This window comes from Sturnus vulgaris, chromosome 5, assembly GCF_052056855.1.
Source record: "Sturnus vulgaris isolate bStuVul1 chromosome 5, bStuVul1.hap1, whole genome shotgun sequence".
NCBI lineage: Eukaryota > Metazoa > Chordata > Aves > Passeriformes > Sturnidae > Sturnus > Sturnus vulgaris.
Window position 1 is genome coordinate 28,283,734 of NC_142247.1, and position 17,811 is coordinate 28,301,544.

The following is a 17,811-nucleotide window of genomic DNA, read 5'->3' on the forward strand; positions in this document are numbered from 1 at the left end:
AAAAAGCTCTATCTATCATTAATACTCTTGAACATAATCTGACTTAGACTTCTAAGGATCTTAATGAGTCAGATGTACATGACCAGGATGAACCCTTTTAAGAACTCTTGTACATGAGTTAAATAGAAACATCTGAACTGCAGTTCCTTTAGGGTGTGCTCTGAAGCTCTTTTCTTCACTGTACTTCTCTCTTCTTTTTCAGTAAGCAAGATCATGGCAGAGCACTTTACAGAGTTTCTATTTTTGGGCATTTTACAAATTCACAGTTGCAGAACATTACTGTATGGCTTTTGTTTTGTTGCCCTTTACTAGATTACGTAGACAATAAACAGTTGTCTTTTTTTGTACATAAGCTTATTGTGAAATTAGCATTTCTAAAGGCAAAAGAATAGTAGTGTGTTGATACTTTTAATTCTTTTTTTTCTACTTGTGGGATAGAGTATGTTGTAGAAGTTGGTACCTTTAAGATGAGAAATATAAACACTTTCTAGGAGCATCACGTGTAGGTAAATGTCCTTTACAGGGCCACTGCTTTAAAATACTGTGTTTTCTCATAAGAAGCAACTGTCCTTTCTTTAGCTGCTTTCATTGAAACATCTTAAGACCAAAACTGGTAATAAAAACTTTATCCGTGCCAGGACATCTTATTACTTTGCTTTTTCTCTAAGCTGTTATTACAGAACTCAGTGAAATGTCATTTTTATTTTAAGCTCATGTGTTCATTAAAATGAATCTAAGTTTTGGGTTTAGTTGAGGCTTACTTGTAAAAATGTACAGATTTGAAATCCTGTAGTAGATAATTAGAGAACTGAACATTAGCATATGAAATTACTGTATATGTAGTGAAGTAAAGATTGTTAAGAATGAGCTGATCCAATGTTAGAGGAATTAATGCAATTTGGGAGCTGTTGTAGCCAAAATGTTCTAGCTAATCTTGCATTTTTATGTTAAAACTGTAGTGAATTTAACTTCATTTTGACATTTAGAGTGGAGAGATTTTCTTTTGCCTTTTCCTCTGACATGTGCATACACACTTCTACATACTTATGTGTGCAATGCATTTTGCTAACCTGACTTCTTAAGTTTGGGGATTCTTACCTATGAATCTTAATTTTCAAAACTGATTGTTTCTCTGCTACCTCTTTAGAAATAATGTTCTGTTAAGACCCAGATTTGGAAAGGGGAGAGGTCTAATACTGTACTTCTAAAGAACTTCAGATCTACATTGGATAATTTCATATTGTTAATCTAATAGAAGATATTGTATTACTTTGTGACTGTAGACCCAGTGTATAACTAGAAAGGCGATCAAGAAAATTACCTGTAAGGCTGATGAGAAAAACATGATAGATGAACCATGCTCTTATGTCTGAATCTGTGGTATAATTGTGCTTGCTTAGCAAATGAACACTGGGAAGACTTCCTAGGTAGATAAGTGGCTATTCATTAATAGTTTAATGCACTTCTCAACAGATCAACACTTAACAGGAATAGTTGATTTTTATACCCTTAAAGAATGCAATTCAAATCTTTAGAAATCTTGAAGTACTGCCTTTTTTTTTTTTTTTTTTTTTTTCATAGTCAACAGCGGGAGCATCGTTACTGGCTAATGCCTCACCTCTGACTCTCATGGCATCACCCTTGTCTGTAACCAGTCAGAACGTGACGTCTGCACCATTAACTCCTTTTGGGATGCTGGGTGGCCTTGTTCCTGTGACTGTGCCCTTCCAGTTTCCCTTGGAGCTGCTTGGCTTTGGGACGGACACAGCTGGAGCGACAACCACCTCGGGATCTACCTCAGCGGCTTTCCACCACAGCCTAACTCAGAGTGAGTGGAAGTATGACTCTGTGCTACAAGGAAAAATGCATCCTTGAAATGGAAATTGAGTAGGAAAGCAAAGTCCTGAGACACTCAGATTTCATTCATGAAAGTCCCCACAGGAGAGTAAATGGGATTCCTTCACTGGTGAAAACTTTCGTTACATAATTATCAAGTGTCATTGTTATATTCACAGTATATGTTTACTTTTGAACGTCCCTTTTTTGGGTTAGCTTCTAATACCTTATTTTTAGATAGGAGTATAGTTTAAAAGTCTTTAAAATGTCACAGTTCAAGTAAGAGACTTAAGGCTACTTTGAGGACTCACCATATTAACTCAGTAATCTCAGATATCAAACAGCTGTCTTATGAACTATCAACCAAGATGGCATTTACTTTTTCTGATTGCTTACAAAGAAGCTATTTATGTTCTTAAGCCATGTAAAATGTTGGTCTTTCTGCCAAACAAAATGATATGAAGAGTTGTATCCCAGTAGCAAGGCGTGGTTCTTGCCCTGACTTTTCATTAACTATATTTGAGTATCTTTTTCTCTGTTGACTTATTCCAGCCATCAGAATGCTAGCAGGTATTTATTCTTCATTGAGGAGATAAGCCTGCTACTACAGCTATACTATAAAAACAAAAACTTATTTCACAGAGACTGCCTCTCTCCTCAAGATTTGTTTTTATCTTTGCCCTTCTTTTTTTCCCCCAGACTTACTGAAGGGTTTACAGCCAGGTGCTCAGCATGCAGCAACGCTGTCTCACTCACCTCTGCCTGCTCACTTGCAGCAAGCTTACACAGGTAAAGACTTGATATATTTCTTACTACTTATTTTTAACTTATTTTAACTTAAAAGACAGATTTCTGCCTTAGACTGAAATACAATGTACACCAGTGTGTTAGAGAAGACACAACACAGGGACAAACTTTGAGAGCAGCTGGCAGAACTTACTCTCTTGTAGCAATATTTTTGGAACCTGAATCTTTTTTTTTCCCCTACTTCTCTTCAACATCAGGAACAAAAAACTTCAGTACTTTAATGCAGCAGTTCTAGAAACTGAAGTAGACAAGTTCAACTAGTGGGGAAAAAGGGAATACTGGACACTAACATGATTGTTTATAGGCTGCATAGTCTTTTTCCACTGAAAAATTTTCATTTCCCCTTTTCAGGAGAGACTGATCTTCCAGCTAAAAGCTTTTTTTGCATTTCTTCTAAGAGTAAATTAATGTGTGAGTGGTGGGATGGTCCCTTAATGAAATATCTGCTTTCCTTAGGAATTTTATGCTTGATAGGAATTGCATATTTTGATTGACAAGAGAAATTTGAAGCAGATCGCTTTATTTTTCTGTTTGTAAGGCTTAGAGCAGGAAAACTTTCAGAAAGCTTTAGAAGGTGCAGTTTAGAGTGTACACCTTTCTTTGTCACCCATAATGTATTTTCTGGGAGCCAGGAGAAGGAATGGGAAGGGTGGCAGTAGTTTGGTGGGCATTCTTCATTTGAGAGTTCTCAGTACCAAAAAACTGGGCAGTGTTTTAGTATGAAGCTTGATATATTAGGTTTCAACAACACTACTGAGTGGAAGACTTCGCATTTTTCCATAGTTCATTTATTAGAAATAAAGACCATGTATTTTTTGTGATGCTAAAGCTGAACCTGCCAAATTTCCGTCTCTCATACTGTAAGTTACAAAACCAAAAGTTCACTCATGCTTTTATTCTTCCCTTTTCTTTCTGTCTCAACTACAGATGGAGGCCAAAGTAAAGGGGACACTAAGTTACAGCGGAAAAACCAGTGACTTCTGGACAAGCAAGGGAGCTGAAGCAGTTCTGGTTGGCTGACAGAATCTGCCCAGTTGGGAAAGTGCTTATTGTCACAGGGCTGCTGTTTCTGTCAATGTTTACATATTCTGATCCTAAGCACTGTGGTGAGAGGAAGAAGAAAAATAAAATAATACTTGATCAAAGAGAGAAGGAAAAGGAGGACTGGTCCTCCTGGTCATGCAAACTGGTCATAGTTTGATATTGCCTAAAGAAACAACCTTTTTTTATCTGCTCTGATTGGCTCTTAAAAGAAATTGATGGTCAAACCCACAGCAGCAGCAACATTCTGTTTCTGGGTGAAGTCCAGTGAAAAGTGGAAATGATGAAATGAGCTAGAATAGTTTTTCCCTTCATTGCATAAGGTGGAATCATCCAGTGTCATGCACTTCCTTAGTGCCCAAAGTGCCCAGTGTAAGATTGTGTAGGTCCTGAGTGTACTATGCGGTTGTGGACCAAAGGTTGTGTAGAATAGAGATGGTGCTGGGATACTTTGCATTATAATTACACCTTTAGACAAAAGCAGTTTCTGATAAATGGGCATTTATCTAGCTTTAGAAGGCTGTTTGGCTCTAGGGATCCTATAAGATATGTGCAGCCTCAATAGAGAATTGTCTTCAAAAACAGATCTCCTGGTACATCAGTATGTGAGACACAGACTATTTGATTTGTTTTCAGGGTTTTTTTTTTTTAGCACAAAAGTTCTTATTTAAGGGAGGAAGGGGATGGAAATTAATTCACATGAAAAGAAACCCACATTTTATTGGTCAGACTAGCATTTCTTTACCAAAATTTTTTTAAATCACGCTAATGTTTCAGTATTTCCATTTGTTAAACTTTCTTTTACCTTGTGCTTATTTGCTACTGAATAGATACTTTATTAATGTCTTTCCTAAACCACAACCAGTTCTTTTCTGATTCTCAGGCTGCATCTTTTATCTAACTCCTCCCAGAAGCCATGCATTATATTGATTTGCTAGTCAAAGAAAGCTGATTGTGACCTATTCCAGAGTCAGATTAATACTGCTTCAGGCATTAGCCAAAGAGGAGTCGTTCAAAAGCGACCAGAGGTGCCTTCTCTTCTGGGGGCTGAATGGATTGTCTCCAGCATTTCCAGCCCCTGCTGGCCTGGGGAGTTTTACCTGAACTCTTTCTTACATGGTAGCACAAGACTGCAGAGCTGGCTTTGTTTGTTGGGGTTTTTTGGGGTTTTTTTTGTTTTTCCTTTGATAGCAATACATCAACTGGTTCACATGTAAGATTAGGAAGCATCCAGCACCCGTTGCACTTTTGACACTAGGACAGAACTTTGCTGTTGAGTCCCTTGCGCTGTGAGATAAAAGGTGAGAATGGCAGAAACTAAAATAAGTCATAGGGAAAAGGAGCAAATAAACCAGTATGATTCTCTTCTCCTTCAACCCTGAAACATTCCTTTAACCAGAGATGCTAAAATTCTTAGTAAATATTTTTTCTGGTAGTTTGACTTGAGATTGAACTGGACACTACTGGTTATCTCACACCTTTTAGAGAGACTTTGACCCCTGAATAATGAATCTTCAATGTTTTTTGCTAGATTACTTAGAGCTTGCAGGTTTCTTTTACATGTGATTTATTTTTCTTAGATCAAACAACAATTTCTTTTCTATTTAGAGCTCATTTTAATTTTATATAAATATATATACATAAATTTAAAATAATATATATTGTGTATTTAGTATAATAATGTTGGGTTGAGCTCAGCAATAAAAGTTTTTGCACAACACTTCTGTGAAAGACAGATTGAATTAAGATGCATTAGTTCATTAGTTTCACTCCACAGCATCTGCCAATTAAATGCTTTTTAGCTGGTGCTAATATTTATGTGGCGTGTTGATCAGAAAAGCTTGCATCTCCATCGAGGTTTAGAGTTGAAACACATACAGCTATGTAGTCCTTGGCACTTAGACTTCACAAATTCTGTCAAAATACCATAATCTCTTAAGAGTGCAAGCTTCATCTGATATTTTGTTCTTTTCTCCAGGAAGGGTTGAAGGAAGCCAACTTTTGTTTTTTGAGGCCCAACAGTTCTGGCAGGATGTTAATTCTCTGAACTGTGTCAAACCTGAGAACTTGAGCGATGCCTGTAGCTAAGGGAGTTGTGGCAGTGAGCCATTGGGCAGCAATATGTTTAAAGGACCCTGTCCTTAGAGAGTTCTACCTCTTCTATGTTTTCCTCATCAAGGCATCCCATTCAAATTGTCATCTTTTGTCTTCATACTTACTGAAATTTTGGACTGGGAGACTTGGAGCCCTTTATAACTACAGCACAAATTCCTTTTCAGTGTTCCTTTCTTCCTGGAAGTATGCTTCATCTTCAGTTGAAGAGTATCCTCTCTAAATCTTGAGGGTAGCAATAGTCCTGTCTCTGTGTCCTATTGAGCTTCTCAGTCTTGGGAAACAAGTAAACTAATACTTATTGTGGAAATAGATACTAAGATGATGAAAATAAAGATGACCGTACATTTTATGATGTCAGTTCAAAAAACCTCCCCCCAGCAGGTAACTGTTTTCAGTCATTACACTCCTGTTAGTCATTATGCTCCTGAGCATCTTTTGAATGAACAACATTGGGGATGAGAACCCTTTTTGGATTTTCTGTTCTCCCTGGTTAAACTTAGCAAGGCCAAATCAAAGGAAATAATGAGGTGGTTCTCAGAGAACTTTGCAGGTAGCATAGACAGGATGGGAAAGATTACTGCAACGTTCGAATGCAAAATTAGGTTAATGTTCTACTATTTTCTGCACAGCAGCTCTTCTGAAGACATTTTCCCCCACAGGTTTTTACTACTTCTTAAGGGCCTTTGTTAATAAATAAACTGTAGTTGTACATACTAAATAAACCCTCAGTATTCACAAGCAATAAGAAAGCCAAGTAGAGCTGTCTTTTCCAGGCAGTAGGGCTGAACTTGGTTTGGGGGCTGTATATGAGCTAACATGTCAAGCTCTCTGAAAGCCCCAAACAAATGCAAGCAATAACTTTCAAACATAGGTTTTAGATGTTGAAACTGTCTGGATAGTATTCCTGCTGTATGATCCAAAGTCCCAAAAACCATGGTAGCTATTTAAAATCATTAGAGACTCTTGCAAAGAAAGAAGGCAGGCTAGATGAAAAACAGGCTGCAGAGTTTCCTGATACCTTGGACTATAACTGCAGTGTTCTCCCATTCCAAGACACAAATGGCCTAAGTAACTTTGTCCAGCCTTCTCTGTTGATTTGAGAAACATGTCTAAATACTAATCATCTGAGTCACAAGTGCGGATGCTGTGGGTTTCACATCTGTTTTCTGCTAATCAGAAGTAACATTTAATTACTTGGGTTCTGCTTTGTGTTTGAATCTGATCAGAGTTATCTGATGCACGGATTTAAGGGTGGGACAGGTGCTAAAAGCCTGTTCCTTCCTGCAGTCCCATCACCTGACCTTTCCTCCACACTCCTTCTCCACTTGGTGCAAGACCCTTGAGGACATGAAAACAGAGAAATCTGCAACTCTCCCAAGCTGCCATCAGTTGTGCGAACCAGTAACCCTCTGGGAGTCACCTTGGACTCCAACTAACTTTATCACATTTGCTGCTACATTCATAAAATGAACTTTTGGCTGTATTTATTAGCAAATTTTAATCTAGTTTACAGGTTGGGTGTTTTTTTTCTTTTGATTAGTTTTTGCCCACTGTTGGATTAGAAGCATTCGGGTGTTTGGGTTGATGGGGTTTTTATTTTGATTTTTTTTTTGTTTATTTTTGAGTGAATTGGTGAAAGCACAGTCCCTCTTCTGCTTTTGTTCTGTATTTTTTTTGAAGATGGCATTGCAGGGAAAACCTACAGCCAAGCCAAACCGGAAGGCTTCCTCCCACACCTAACTTTCATCTTTTGCTGAACTGGGGGGAAAATCTTTAAAGGGACACTTGGTTTTTTGTTTGGGCTTGTTAGTTGTTTTGGTTTTGTCTGGTTTTTTTGGTTTTTTTTTTTTCCATAAAATGAACCAGAAGGTTAAAGCATTAGGTAAACAACTGATTAATTAACACTTTATGCAATTTTAATTTTACAGAAGTTTTTAAAAAGGTTGGTAGACTTTGATTGGTCCAAGCTCTGGTGAAATGGCTGTTACCCTTCATGACTTACTTGATTCAGGCCTTTGTCCTTTGTTTAAGTGCCTTTTTTTTTTGTTTTTTAATTTTATTTCCCTATCCTCTTTAAACTTTTCTCAGAGATCCTGAAGTGCTGGAAAGCATTTTGGAGGAAAACCTAAAGCATCTAAAGATGGCTTTATGCTGTTATTCTATTTTTTTCCCTTTTGTAAAGAAAAAAACAAAACCAAGTGTGTAATGTGTGTAACTTCACAGCTGCTGTACTGTGGCATTGGTTCTGTGTGCTTGTGCACTCTCTCTCACATGCACACTCACACAAGCAATATTCCTGAAACCTGTTCATCCTTCTCCATTCTCTTGGCTCTGTTAAAAGCTACTTCAAGGTTGAATGTTTGTGCAAAGATGGCAGTACAATAAAAGTGTGCGTGAGTGTGTGTAAATGTGCGTGAGAGAAAGGAAGTGGCTAACGGGAACGAAACTTCTCATTTTTCTCAGAAGGTGTTGAATTTGTTTCTTAATTAGGTCATGAGTAAAACATTATGGGCCCTGTTTGGCAACCTCATTAATTACTGGACAGCTTCACACAATCACTGAGTCTGAGGCAGAGATGTGTGGCTGACAGCCCCAAGGAGCTGAGGGGTAAATAAAGTTAAAATGGCAGCTTGCAACATATTTGAATTAACTGCAAGAATCTTGTGTCCACCTGGTCACATCTGCTTGATACCTGTTTACTGCAGGGATTCTCATATTTACCAAAGTTGTCACTTTCCACCATGAGTCCTATGTAAGAAGGATTTTGGTAAAACCTGCAAGAGTGCAGCTGCTGATTGAGTTTAAAGCTAGCTATGCTTCACATGCTGCCTAAGTCACTCACCCTGTCATAGTTGTACAACTTTTCTGGTTGTACTTCTTCTCAATTTGAGATTTTGTTAGTGGTTTCTTCTCTTGTTATAATGAACAGTAAGGTTATGTGTTCTTAGCTGCAGGTAAACCCTCATACTAGTATCTGTGCTTGTTTCCTTGTTCTCAGACAAAATTAGCTATCTGCAATAGATGATCTAGTGATTTTAACAGCTTTGTGCCGAGGATCTACTAACTTATGATTATTTTAAACATGAATACCTGAAATTAGCAATTCACTTGTGGACCAAGTGCTAAACTTAAAGTAACATGCATATGCATCACTTTACTATTCTAGTTCTATTATGTGCTTCCCCTAAGGAAAGATCTAATTTTGAGTTGCAATATGAAAAGGAAGCATTGGAACAGAATGATGAGTCCTTCATAGGTGGAGAACCAGTGTGGAAAACAGAAACTATGGTACCATAGATTTCCTTGTGGCAGAGAATAGCCTAACTCAATTCCTGGCCTATCTTCACATGTTTGAGTTAATCCATTATGTAAACTAGGCCATAAGTGGATTTCTCCTACGAATTTAATGGTGCCAGTCAAAGATAGGACTATTGCTGGTAGCTCAGCCAGTTGGCGTGGTAGTTGAGGGTGCTTCTTAATCTGTTTTAGATGCATCAGTGAAGTTACTTCAGTGAAGTTTACCACCTTCACCAATTGCATTGTTTAATTCCTTTTGAACACACATGCTCTTCATCCCAGGCTTATCTGTGGGATGAGGAATCTACAGCTGATGATGATGGCTGATTGTTGCAGTCTAACAAATGTAGCTGTTGTAAAAATCTGTGTCTACTGCTTAAGAAATCACTGCCACAATAAGCAGCCAGAAGTATGCTTGCTGGGCCACCGGAAAGATAACTGATGTGTAGGGGAATAGTTTGTTGGTGGAAACTTCTGGTGAGGCTTCATCATCCTTTTTCAATGATGCAGTTGTCCCTTGCTGCTGTAATAGCCTTTTGGGGCTCTAGAAAGCCCTGGTGCTGCTGTGAGTTATGCTGAGAGATCAACATGGCCTGGAACTGGCCCAAAACTGGGGAACTACAAAGATTCCCTGCAGCTGTTTTTTGCACACTCCTAAGTAAAACTGAGCTAATCTTGTCAGTAGTCAAGGATATAGGCCTCTAATTTGTAGCCATTTCTGACAGCTGTAATTCTACCCTAACCACTACCACGTTTTGTATCTAGAAGTGTCAGTCTCTTCCATTGCTGTCAACTCCTGCTTCAACAATAACTATTGGCTACTAAGTTTTTCTTCATGGTTAAGTAATCCCAGCCAAGCAGTGTACACTCTGTTTGGCTCCTATCATGCGCAATACTAAAAGTTTTTTTTGTTTCTTCCTAGCAATGTGTGCAGATGCATTTTATCAACAGATAGTCATATTTGCTATTGTCTAGTACCAAGAGAAAAAGAGTGGGAGAGATACACCAAAACCAGTCAGGAGATGCCACTACCATAGGCCAAACTGAGAAGTTGCTGAGGTAGACAGAGCTTCATTGAGACTTAGCAGATTTCACCAGAGTGGGGGAAGAAACTTTCTTGTGTTCTCAGCTTTTTCTAGATAAGGCCTTAGTTTGATTAGTAATCACTAATATCAACTATGCAGATAAGTATTTATGTGTTTCAGTGTTACATGCATTCCTTTCCCCAGCTACCCCTCTTAACACATATTGAAATTTTACCCAAAGAAAATGGAGTATTTTTGAATGTCTGTAATGCAGAACTTTTTGCTAACATGGAAAAAAATGTATTTTAAAAAAGAAACCCTTTCACTGGTGCAACATGTAATGTCAAGTGTCATGAAGTTGCTTGAGAGGGAAGCTAAAATCACTTCTTGTGACAGGTTTTAGTCTGAGAGTTTTTTAGAATATTCAGCTCTCACAATTGGATTAAGAAGCTGCAGAAGTGTTTTTTAATGTACAGATTGGATTTGGGAAGAAACTCATGAGACATCCCAGGTTTCTTTCCAGCATCAGAAGTGAATTAAATTAATTTCTCACTGAAATGAAGTTGCTTCTAAACAAGGGGAGTTACCACCTAAATAAAAACTAAATTATAAATCCCCACGTATTTCTCACTGGTCTTTTAGTCTTGTTGTATGTAACTACAAATAACAATTTAGCTCAGAGATGAGAACTGTAGTATGTGTTTTATTGCCAGTGATTCCATCATGTAGCAGTTAGTACCATGTTCTTGCATAGTTATCAAGATCTGTACTGAAAATAGATGGAGAAATTTTATTTTTGGACTATTATTGAAAAGAAAAAACAAAATTAACTACTACTTTTTACCCCCACAAAAATCTACTGAGGAGTGCTATATTTTAGCAGTTAAACTAGTATCTTTGTTAATGTGATTTGTCTCTTGTAGTCTTTTACTGAGAGTTAGAAGCATTTAATGAGTGATCCTTAAAAAGTTGTCATTCTCTAGCTTAAGGTCAGGTGCTTATAATAAAAGGGCATCTGTGATGATAACTTCTGATGATACAAAATCTCTATGTTCAGAATACTTCATTGGGGAAAAAAAACAGGTGTGGGGTACAAGTCCCTTTAGGCCTGCCTGATAAAAGAGGGTCACTGAAGAAGAGTGCCCTGCACAGCTAATGTCAGTGAAGATCAACCCCTCAACAGCAGTTTGGCCTCTGTATCCTTTGTTTTGTGTCACTTTACATATATATATAAAAGCAAGTTTGGATATAGCCCGTTTGATTCTACCTGACTTGCTGTGATCCCCCGGACAGCGAAGGAGCTGAGAAACTGTTTTGCTGCCTTTCACTGGGGAGCTCAGAACAAAAAGCTGGAGGAGTTTTTTTTGTTATTAACACGTGTTAAATCACAGCAAGAATTCTTTGCATTCCTCGGCTTCAAACAAAGGAGTGCACAGTTACTACGAGATGGCAAACCTGTTTGAGTTGGTGATTCCTGTGATGTTTTACTCAGTCCAGCATGAATTTGTACAAGGTCACCTTCCTCCTTATAACGGTTGCGCATTCCAGATGATAGGGCTTAGAAATGGAGAGAGGATCCCAACAGCTTTGTGCTCACCTGATGAGCTCTCCAGGGAAACTGCCCCGTGAAATGCTTCCCTCTTGTGACAACAAGCCTGAACAACTAAATGCAGCTACATTTGGGTGGTAAGCACCACTTTCGTTTGGATTTTTTAGGGAAGATGTGTTCCAATAACTTCAAGGGATACTGTGTTTTAAATGTGTGGTTTCTTTCCTCTCTCCTTAGAAAACTGGACCTGAACACAAGTTTTGAGTTGTTGGGGTTTGTTTTTGTTTTGTTTTGGGTTTTTTTTGTAATAATCTCAGGACCTGAAAGATTGTAGCATTTAGTGTGTCTTAAAAATGATGTACTGTACCAGCCATGGATTTTGTAAATACACCTGTCTCCCTTTTTTGTATTTTAATTTTTTAAAAGTGTGTAAGGCTCTTTGCCAGAGGAACTGGTGCCTGCTTATCTCCATCCTGAACTGAAGCAGGAAAAGGAAGAAGCTGCTGCCTCAAAAGCCTGCGTCAGTTCCAAATGCGTATATCGTTCTGGTCAGTTTAATGGCTGTTAGTCTTTTGTTACTTGGGAAAACCGTTTAGTTCCCTGCACATTCCCAGTTGTGGCTAGCAGAGAGCCCTGTCAGGGAGGCTAATTTTAACTCTCTTCTGTGTGACTACTTGACATTTTCACTCCTTCCAGGTACTCAGGTTTCCTATCCCTGAGCAGTCCAATGCTTTCAGAGGTCAGGACTATTGGCCCTCTGCGAGAATAACTGGAGAGCATTTCATTTTATTAGTGCTCTGATCCAAACACAGTCATGGGGTTCGTGTCCTGCGAACCTTGCAGGTAACGCTGCCTTCACCTGTTCCGGAAGGGACTTGCCCTTTTTTCTGCTTTCCTGAAAGGAGCGCAAGCTTTTTTTGGCAGCAGACTTTGCTCTGGGATCCACCCTTGCCGGCAGACCCCTGTTCTGCAGTAGGAGCCTTACTCAACTCGGCATAGCTGTTCCCTGTCCCTGACTGCGACAGGCTTTTTCATGAGTGTACTTTTCTGTTTTTTTTATGTGTCACGTGTCTGTGCTGTATTGAATAAAGAGGAATGTACATATTAGCCCTGCGTCTGTGATTTCTTACAAAAATAAAAATGGGAAAAGGTTTCACTTGAAGGGTTGGCCCTCTCTGGGCTTTTTGTCGGGATTTTCTGTTTTGGGGCTGGGGCCCTCCACCCGAGCAAGGGTAACACTGTGTGCAAGGACCAGCGTTTTGAAACTGCCAAAGCGTCGGTATGGAAGGAGTTCTTCCCTGCGGGAACATCACCTCGTTCCGAAGCGCAACCTCGCAACCCCATTGAGGCGCCGCGGCCCCGCCTCACCCCCCGCTCCCAGGGGGCCGCGCGGCAGCCGCTCCGGGCGGCGCTGCCCAATCAGCGGCCTCCGACGCACTCCGTAAAAGGAAAAGGGGCGGGGACAGGAGATAAGTAAGCACGCAGACAGCGATTTGTCGTGGCAGCCCCAGTGGCCTAATGGATAAGGCATTGGCCTCCTAAGCCAGGGATTGTGGGTTCGAGTCCCATCTGGGGTGGGTGCTTTTTTTGTACTCGAGCCGCGTCGCCTCTCCAGACGCCGGTGAGCCGCCGCCTGCTTCGGGTCTGCGGCTCCCGGGCTTCTTGGGCGTTCCCTTCGGGCTGCAGCGGCACCGAAGCGCCTTTTAAACCGGCGACTCCAGAAACTCGCGGGGACGCGTCCGCTGCCCAACTCGGTTTCCCGCCATATGATACGCGTCTCGGAGGGGTTCCGGTACTTCCGCTCCGTTACCACAGGCTTGCGACGGGACGTAGGGCCCGGCGTGAGGGGGCACGCCCTGCCCTCCCCGCTCGACCGCCGGCGCTTGACCAGCGAGGGTTGCAATGGCGGGGGAGGGCGGCAGAGAGTAGGAGAAGGCGATCGATCCCTCGGCGCTCGACTGCCCGCACTGCCGGGGCGCGAAGGGGAGGCCCGGGGGCGGCGCTCGATTGGACTCGCGCGGGTCGGAAGATGGCGGCGCTGGGAGCCCCGCTGCGCAGCCTGCGCGCGCTCCTGCGCGAGCTGCGGCACGCCGCCGGCCGCTCCTATCGCGACAGCCCCGCCTATCGCCACGTGCTCTCGGCCTTCCGCGCGCACCGGGTACGCGCGGGATTCCCCTGCCCACCCCTGCCCGGGCAGCCCCCGGGGCTCGGCGGAGCCTCGGCGCCGCCCTGACCGCCGCTCCCCGCAGGTGACCAGCGAGAAGCTGTGCCGGGCCCAGCAGGAGCTGCACTTCCAGGCCGCCACCTACCTGTGCCTGCTCCGCAGCGTCCGGGAGCATGAGGCCCTGCACCGCGAGTACCACGGCAAGGGCGAGCGCTCGCCCCAGGAGGTCGCCGGACTGGTGGGATTCAGACTGCCTCAGCAGCCGGGAGGGAAGGGCTGAGACGGGACTGCTCTGTTCAACGTTTATCTCTCAATAAATAAATATCCTAGAGCTACTGGAATGAGCTGGGTTCTGTAGCAGGTGCCTTTTGTGAGTTTTAGGTTATGGTATGAAAGACATAACTGGAAACAACCCACTCTCCCTTTATCAGGCTTCCTAGACGGCCTTCCCGTCCTTGTGAATGTGTGTTGTGACGGGCACCCTTCCACGGGTTGACAGAGAGGTTGTTTGTAGTGGAAAAACATGTCAGCCTTTACTGATGAAATGCTTGTCTAAGGGGCTGCCGGAGTTCGTGGTTCCCCACGTGATCCAAAAGCGGTAGGTGAGAGAATTTGTCCAGTGTTTACTGAAGCATTTTCCAGCCATTTTCAGTGTATGTGGAATTTCCTACTCTCCCAAGAACAAAGGTTTCTTCTATGGAGCATATGTGGATTCTGGAGAGCACTGCAGTAGTACAAACCTCTTCCATCTTGAAAGATTTTGTTTTTTATTATGGCGGTGAGTGAGCAGTAGCGATTCAGGGAGATAAATTCTTAATGAATTAAACGTTTCTCAGTGTCCCTGAAAAGTCAGCTGTGCGACTGCCGGCTTCCTGTGCTGCCCTCACCCACTGAATCTCAGAAAAGTTGAAGGGAATTGACTGTAGCCAGTCAGACGAGGTACATACACGAGGTACACAAATGGGACTGCGTTTTCTCCCTCATCTCGCGAACCTGGAGCAGTGAGTTTCTTTTTATAAAAGGTCTTGAGTTGTTACTGTTCACAGGAACAAGATATATAAAAAATCTGTATCAAGAACCACTTTAAATGGCTAAAAATGGGGATGTTTACCTGGGCAGAAGCTTGAAACAACTCTAAGAAAAGAGTGTGTTTGCTGGGGAAACAATGTGTTCTGTCAGAAAACCATTGCAAAGAGAATCAGTTTATCTAAGCCTACTTCTTCCTTCTCCTGTATTTAAAATTTGGGGGTGATTTAATCCCCACAGTATAGTGGATGGAATCCACAATGGATCCGTAAAACCTGGGAGATTTGGGCTGCTCAGGTAAGATAAGGAGATGTGAACTACAAGTTTTAGGATTCTGTTGGCCAGAATATCAGTTTGCAAGTCTTACAGTATCTCACTAGTTAAATGGTGGTTTTTTTGAAAAGTGTTGATATATAATGGATGGGGAAGTATCAATATATTTTCAGCTGAGTAGATTCAGGGTCACCACACACTGAGAATGGCTATGATCCACTGCTTGTTCTGTGTTATTTAATGAAAATGGAAATTAAAAAAAAAAGCAAGCAATCATTTGGCCAGACACAGATGCTATTTAAAGAGTAGAAGGTGTTAAAGTGTGTATGGTGTTGGTGTAAATAGCTGCTAAAATTTCTCAATTTCCCCTAAGCATATCAAGGTACTAAATAGGCAGTTCTAACAAGCATTGGTGTCTCTTCCATTTACTTCCCCGCCAATCCAAAGTGATGACTAACTAAAGTAAATTTGGATTTTAAATAAAAAAGCAAAGCAAGGACATATTCTAATTAGCTGAAGGGCACTGGGTAGAGAATTTTCCTGAACGTGTTACAGAAAAGCATCTTCTCTGCAAGTCCTAAAATGCAGATTGGGGTGAGGAGGTTATTGTTAGGGGAGGTTGCGTGTTGCCTTTTTTCACTCGTACGGAGTTAACCTTGAAGACGACAACGCTTGTGGACGACTAGAACCGATCTTTGTGACGGGTTTTGGGCACTAGATGGCAACACGACGGTTGACAAAGGGAGAGTCACAAAATGCAGGCGATAACATGGGCAAAATTCAGGATTTTTTTTTTAATGGATCTTGGTGCTTTTTAAGTTGTCAGCCACACATGGCAGTAGCCTCAGTTTTACGGGAGGTTCTCCAATAAGCGGAGTCTTACAGTCTCACCACGACTGCACCCGGCACTTGTGAGCAGCAGGAGCCGTTGTAATGGTGCTGCAAGTCAGTCCAAGAAGGAATTGTCCCCAGGCAAGAGCTGTCCCCACGGGGCGCTCCCGGGGCCGCTCGGGGCCCCCGCCCCGCCGGGCGCCGCCGCTGACCCGGAGACCGTTACGTCACATCGGCCACGCGGGCCTCCTTGGCCAATCAGCGTGCCCCGAGGGCCCAGCCCGGCGGCCCAATCAGCAGCCTCGCCGCGCGGTGCGTCACTGGCCGAGCGGCGCGGGCCGTGGCCAATGGGCGAGCGCCGAGACCCGTCCGCGCTGACGTCGCGGAGCGGACGAAGGACCGCAGAGCGCGTGCGCGCAGGTTTCCGTTCCCGCCGGCGCGCGCGCGTGGCGGGCGCGGGAGGGAGCGGGAGTAAGGGAACGTGTGGGGGCGCGAGGCAGCGGCACCGGGTCCGGCGCGAGGCGAGTTTCCCGCTCCGCTTCCCACCGGGAAAGCCAGGCGGGAGCAGGCCAGCTCCCTCCCTCCCCCCGCGGCCGCGGGGGAGCGGCCCCGCCCGTGACGCGAGGGGCAGGGCCGAGCGCCCGCCGCGCCTCGGGCCTTGTAGGCCGCTGTCGGCGTGACTCGGCCGGGCTGCGCCGGCTCCCCCCGCGCTCAAGATGTCGGCGCAGGCCCAGATGCGCGCCATGCTGGACCAGCTTATGGGCACGTCCCGGGACGGTAAGTGCCCCCCGGCCGCGGCGAGGCGGGGAGGGGGGGGCGGAGCCGCCGCAGCCCCGGAGGTCGCGGCGGTAGCGGGCGGTGTTCGCCGTGATTGGCAGGCCCGAGGCCCGTTCCCCGCACCCCCCGCGGGGCGGGGCTGCCGGGGCCGTCCGCGGCGGGGTGGGGGGAGCCGGGCACCGCCTCCCCCCGCGGAGCTACCGGCGCCGGCTGCTGTCCGGGCGGCCGCGCTGGCGGTCCTGCTGCCGTTGGAGACCCGCTGCTGGCGGTGTCCGCGGCGCACTGGCTTCCCGCGCGGTCACCGTAGAGGGGGCACACAAGCTTGCGAGATTCTGATCATTGAGGGGAGGACACAGCGAAGCAAAGAAGGCCCCTAAGCCAACAGTCCCTTCAGTAGAGCAGGGTGGGGTTTTGTGTCGTTATAGGTTTGTCTAAATTCTGGCCCAAACCATTGTGTCAGTCAGCAGGCGAGTATGGCCGTTGTTTCCGTTTCAATATGGGATTGACCCAAGTGGACAAACTCTTTTAAAAACAAGCCCTAAACAGCCAAGTAAAAGCTTAACACCTGGAGGCAGTCATACCCAGAGAAAGATACGAGGTGTACGGTCAGGTTTCAGATCGCTCTGTGATCACACAGTGAAGAGTATTGCTGCGTAAAGCTTCCCGCAGTTTTTGTCGGTCAGCTTGAAAGTCTGAACTGGCACTCGCCCGTAAATCCAGATAGTTGGGGAGGCTGCTAGAAAAGAGCAGTTCCAGTTATGCTGTGCAGTTCTTAACTTACAAAACAAGAGAATACTGCACCCGAGGGTAGGCAGCAATTAGCGATAATTTACATGTTCTGCATGTGGTACTCAGTCTGTACTCACTCTTGCAGGCTTGTTGTGCTGCTGAAACTTGGTGTTGACTTAACGGTTACCTGTTTCCCCATGCACCGAGTAGGATGTGGGAAGTGGGACATACCTTGTATGTCCTGATCGTCTCTTGGTACTGGGCTAATGTGATATGACGGCTTTTTTTAGTATAATCTGGAATTTTGAATAAATGTAACGGGTTTAGGTATGCTCCTTGTA

The 17,811-nt window shown here is 43.6% G+C and overlaps 2 protein-coding genes and 1 non-coding gene across 5 annotated transcripts in view; all 3 read left to right on the forward strand.

The window, feature by feature from the left end:
• The window catches only part of UBN2 (ubinuclein 2), a 51,424-nt gene extending 38,647 nt beyond the window's left edge, over positions 1-12,777 (forward strand). The window contains exons 15-17 of the mRNA XM_088165216.1: positions 1,582-1,828; positions 2,536-2,625; positions 3,571-12,777. Of these exons, the coding sequence (XP_088021342.1) occupies positions 1,582-1,828; positions 2,536-2,625; positions 3,571-3,620 (387 nt within the window). The 3' untranslated portion in view covers positions 3,621-12,777. The remainder of the gene's footprint in view (positions 1-1,581; positions 1,829-2,535; positions 2,626-3,570) is intronic.
• A 397-nt stretch (positions 12,778-13,174) lies between these two features.
• TRNAR-CCU (transfer RNA arginine (anticodon CCU)) lies at positions 13,175-13,247 on the forward strand. Its single transcript has one exon. It is a non-coding gene; the product is annotated as a tRNA-Arg (tRNA).
• Positions 13,248-13,646: 399 nt separating this feature from the next.
• LOC106856903 (putative RNA-binding protein Luc7-like 2) overlaps positions 13,647-17,811 on the forward strand; it is a 32,010-nt gene continuing 27,845 nt past the window's right edge. For 2 of the 3 annotated variants that reach the window (XM_014882604.2, XM_014882605.2), the window contains exon 1: positions 16,368-16,741. In XM_014882604.2, coding sequence (XP_014738090.1) covers positions 16,681-16,741 — 61 coding nt within the window. In that variant the 5' untranslated portion in view covers positions 16,368-16,680. Of the gene's footprint in view, positions 13,829-13,919; positions 14,041-16,367; positions 16,742-17,811 lie in introns of those variants that run through there. The other variant, XM_088165219.1, reaches the window with a different exon arrangement.